The sequence below is a fragment of the Quercus lobata genome, chromosome 12 (assembly GCF_001633185.2).
Source record: "Quercus lobata isolate SW786 chromosome 12, ValleyOak3.0 Primary Assembly, whole genome shotgun sequence".
NCBI classification, from domain to species: domain Eukaryota; kingdom Viridiplantae; phylum Streptophyta; class Magnoliopsida; order Fagales; family Fagaceae; genus Quercus; species Quercus lobata.
Window position 1 is genome coordinate 11,190,589 of NC_044915.1, and position 3,926 is coordinate 11,194,514.

At 33.9% G+C, this 3,926-nt stretch overlaps 1 protein-coding gene across 1 annotated transcript; it reads left to right on the plus strand.

Moving 5' to 3' along the window:
* The first annotated feature begins 2,348 nt into the window (after window positions 1–2,348).
* On the plus strand, window positions 2,349–3,441 carry LOC115970233. Its single transcript, XM_031089894.1, has 2 exons — window positions 2,349–2,827; window positions 3,111–3,441. The coding sequence occupies exons 1-2, from the start codon at window positions 2,349–2,351 to the stop codon at window positions 3,439–3,441; spliced, it is 810 nt and encodes a 269-aa protein (XP_030945754.1).
* Window positions 3,442–3,926: the final 485 nt, after the last annotated feature.

The window sequence follows — 3,926 nt, forward strand, 5'->3', positions numbered from 1 at the left end:
TAAAAAGTGTAATTTATGGGTCCGTGAACAGTGCATATGTGCACTGTTCACTGCAGAAAGTCAACAATTGTAGTTACTGTTTATTGAACAGTAACCGCAACACTCCAAATGAAAACGCGTGAAAAAAAAAAAAAAAAAAAAAAAAAAAAAAAAAACAGAAACGCAACGCAAACGCAAAAAGCTGGATCCAAACCCAGCCTATATTCAAGGAAAAGAAAAGTGTAAACTACAATTAAACTAGAATAAATCTAATGAACTTGAAAAATGTGTCATAATTTTGAAAGTCCTAAGTTCCATTTATTACATTATTGATTCATACTGAATCTAATTGTTCAAGAAATGAAACCTAGAAAGTAGTAATAATAAATATTGTGCATTTCTATATATTAAGATGATTCAGAAAGTCAATTATGGCTTCAGAAAATATATAAAAAATACCCCTAATCTAATTAAATAAGCTTTATTCATAAAAAATAAAAAATAGGGTTAAAATTATAACTCAAAAAAAAAAAAAAAAAAAAAAACTACTAGAGAAACTTTTTTTTCCTAAAAACTAGCATACACTAAATCCAACAGTTTACTCTATTTCAAATCTTAAATTTTAGTTTTATAAAAATTCTTTCCTATGTAATCTCGCTAACAATAGATAAATTCAAATTGAAAAATTATATTAAGCTCAAAAAAAAAAAAAGTCTTATCACACATGCAGAGCGCGTATGATGAGACTAGTGTGTATTAATTAAATGTGATGCCCTTGGAAACTAGGAAGATCTACTTTTTTATGGTTATCCATATACCAAGAGTTTTTCCTTCTTCGAGTTTCATGGGTATAGATAAATTTTGGAATATTTGATCCCTTGGCAAAAATGTGGTGAAACCAGAAAATGAACAATCTAGAATAAGTTAAATCTTCTCTCTGGCCCAGCTAGGCCTGTTTGGGGACTTTCATTATTAGGCTTGGGCCAATTGTGATAACACAAGCCTGGCAAAGACAAACTTGCATGCACAATTTTAGTCCAACTGAATGCAACATCAATAAACTTATGGGCCTTATGGCTCAGCTTAGCTTTTCAAGCATGGTTTCAACTATATAGATTTTTTTTTTTTTTAATTCAATAGTTGCATGCAAGGAGAATTTAAACCTTAGATATTTTTGTTTAAAAACACTAAGAGGTGTCAATTAAGTTACAACACTCTTGACAAATGCTTCACTAATATAGACTCTAGCAACATCCCAACTAATTTAAGCAAATGGTTACTCATCATAAATTCTGTTAAATTCAATATTTTCAACTGAAATTTTTGTTTTTGAATCTGTCCCCTAGCCACCTTAAATTTTCATTTTAATCTTCAAAACAAAATCGAACCAAAATAGGGGAAATATATGAAAATCACTATTTTCAAGTGGATAAAATAATTCTTAAAAAAAAAAAAAAAAACTGAATTTAAAGAACAAAATTCGCTGGGCCAAATACACATACACCTGACTCAATATATATATATATATATATATATTAAAAATCAACAAAATTTCTTATGTGCAAACAACATATTAAAGAAAAATTATTTTCTAAAAAATAATATAAATAAATAAATCATAAATCCAGTTCAACCCAACCCAACTCTCTACTTGTAACAAGCCCACCACTGCTTCTTTCTCTATCACATCAGCAAAATTTAAGTGTATATATCAATCGACCAGCCACCAATAAAACATAGGCACGCTGTTAGGAAACTAGCTATTTGATAAACATTGTATGATTAGCATTGTTAATTGAGTAGAGATTGTGCTGAGTGGTATTTAGTTAGTTAGTTGAATTATGTTAATCAGTTAGTAGTTGCTGTACTCAGTTAATTAGTTGCAATGATTGGGTAGTTTTGGCGGGAAATGGGATTGAATTGTATAAGAGGAGATTTGTGATGTTGAATGAGGGATTATCCAAAGAATTAACCAACCTGCTCTTCCTATTTCTTTCTAAGTTCCTCTTCTTCCTTTCTTTAAGTTCTTCCCTTGCTAAGGAGGCAGTTACCCTTGAAGTAACTAATATTTCTTTCCCCCTCTCTTTCCATTCTAGAATTTCCACACTCTTAACAATTGGTATCAGAGCCCTCCTTCTTGCAACCATGGCTGAAACCTGCTCCTCTTCCTACATCAATGAATCGATTGCCAACCTTAGAACCACCACAAACCACCATGCTCATTCATTACAAGAAATTACACAGTAATTGAATGCCAACACCCAGCAATTGAATGCTAACTCTCAGCAATTGAATACCATTTGTATTGCTCTGTAAAAGTTCACCAAAGCAGTGGAAAACAAATAACACCCCCATTTCCAAAATCCCCAATGTCTCAAGCTGTTACTCTGCCCCTTCCGAATTTGTCAAAGAGTGTGAGGTTAGATTTTCCTCGATTCAAGGGAGAAGATCCTGCATCTTGGGTATACAAGGCAAATCAGTATTTCAATTTCTATCATACTCCATTCAATCAAAAACTTTTAATGGCTTCCTTTCATATGGATGGTGATGCATTGATCTGGTTCCAAGATTGGGAAGAAACAAGGCTATTCAGTAATTGGGAAGGATTTGTTGAAGCATTATTGACAAGATTTGGGATGACTGCTTATGAAGATCCCATGGAAGCATTAACCAGATTAAGACAAACGACTAGTGTGGTGGCTTACAAGGGGCAATTTGAAGCCTTATCCAACAGACCCAAAGGTTTGTCTGATGTTCAAAAATTGAGTTGTTTTCTCAGTGAGCTGAGAGATGAGATTTGGTTCCCTATAAAGATTCTTAATCCAAAGAATCTTAATGATGCTTTTGGGTTAGCCAAAATCCAAGAGGAATTTTTTTATTAGCAGTCGAAAGAATCAGAGGTCCTTTTCATTTGAGTATTCCAAACCTTCAATCTTGGGCCCAAAACTTGAAATTAAGTTGGATTCAAGGTTTAAGTTTCCTTTGCAAAGGATGTCCCCTACTCAGATGGAGGAAAGAAGAAGAAAGGGTCTATGATTTAATTGTGATGACAAGTTCCAACCTGGTCATCAATGTAAGTCTACCAAACTTTTCTTGTTAGAAGAAGGTTTATATCCTTTCCATGGTCCTAGTTCTAATGTCCAACTAGTAGAACTGGATGAAACTGATTCTATTTTTCCTCAACATGAAATCCATGAAACTGAGTCTAGAGTGGGTGAAAAGGGTGAAGTGGGTGAAAAGGGTGTAGCTGAAATCACTTTGTATGAGTTGTTTAGTAGTCCTTCATCTGGTTCCATGAGAGTAAGGGGTAAAATTAATGGTCATTGGGTCACTATTCTAATTGACACTAGTAGTACCCACAACTTCTTGGATGCTACAATGTTGTCTGTTTTACAACTATCATTGGATTCCACTTTAACATTTGAAGTAAAAGTGGCTAATGGTGCTACAATTCAGACTTAAGGTGCATATGCAAATGTTAGAGTTACTATGCAAGGGCATGTTTTTGCAGTAGATTTGAATGTTTTGCCCTTAGGAGACTATGAGTTGGTTTTAGGCACTCAATGGCTTAGAACCCTTGGTGTAATTCAGTGGGATTTTATGGCCATGTCTATGAAGTTTCAGCAATTTGAGACCACAATAACGTTAGTAGGATTGCACCTTATTGATCCCACTTTACAAGAAGGGAAACAATTTAAAAAAAAAAAACTTGTGAGGAAGGGCATTATGTTGCATATTGTGTCCTTAGTGTCTGTTACTACCTCTCTTCAGCCTTGTGACTCTGCAATTGAGCAGCTTTTGACTGAATCAGCCTCAGTATATGCCACACCTACTAGTTTACCTCCTTGTAAAGATCATGAACATTAGATTCTTTTAAAGGAAGGTACTGCCCCTATCTATCAAAGGCCTTATAGGTATCTCATTTCTAAAAAACTGAGATTGAGAAG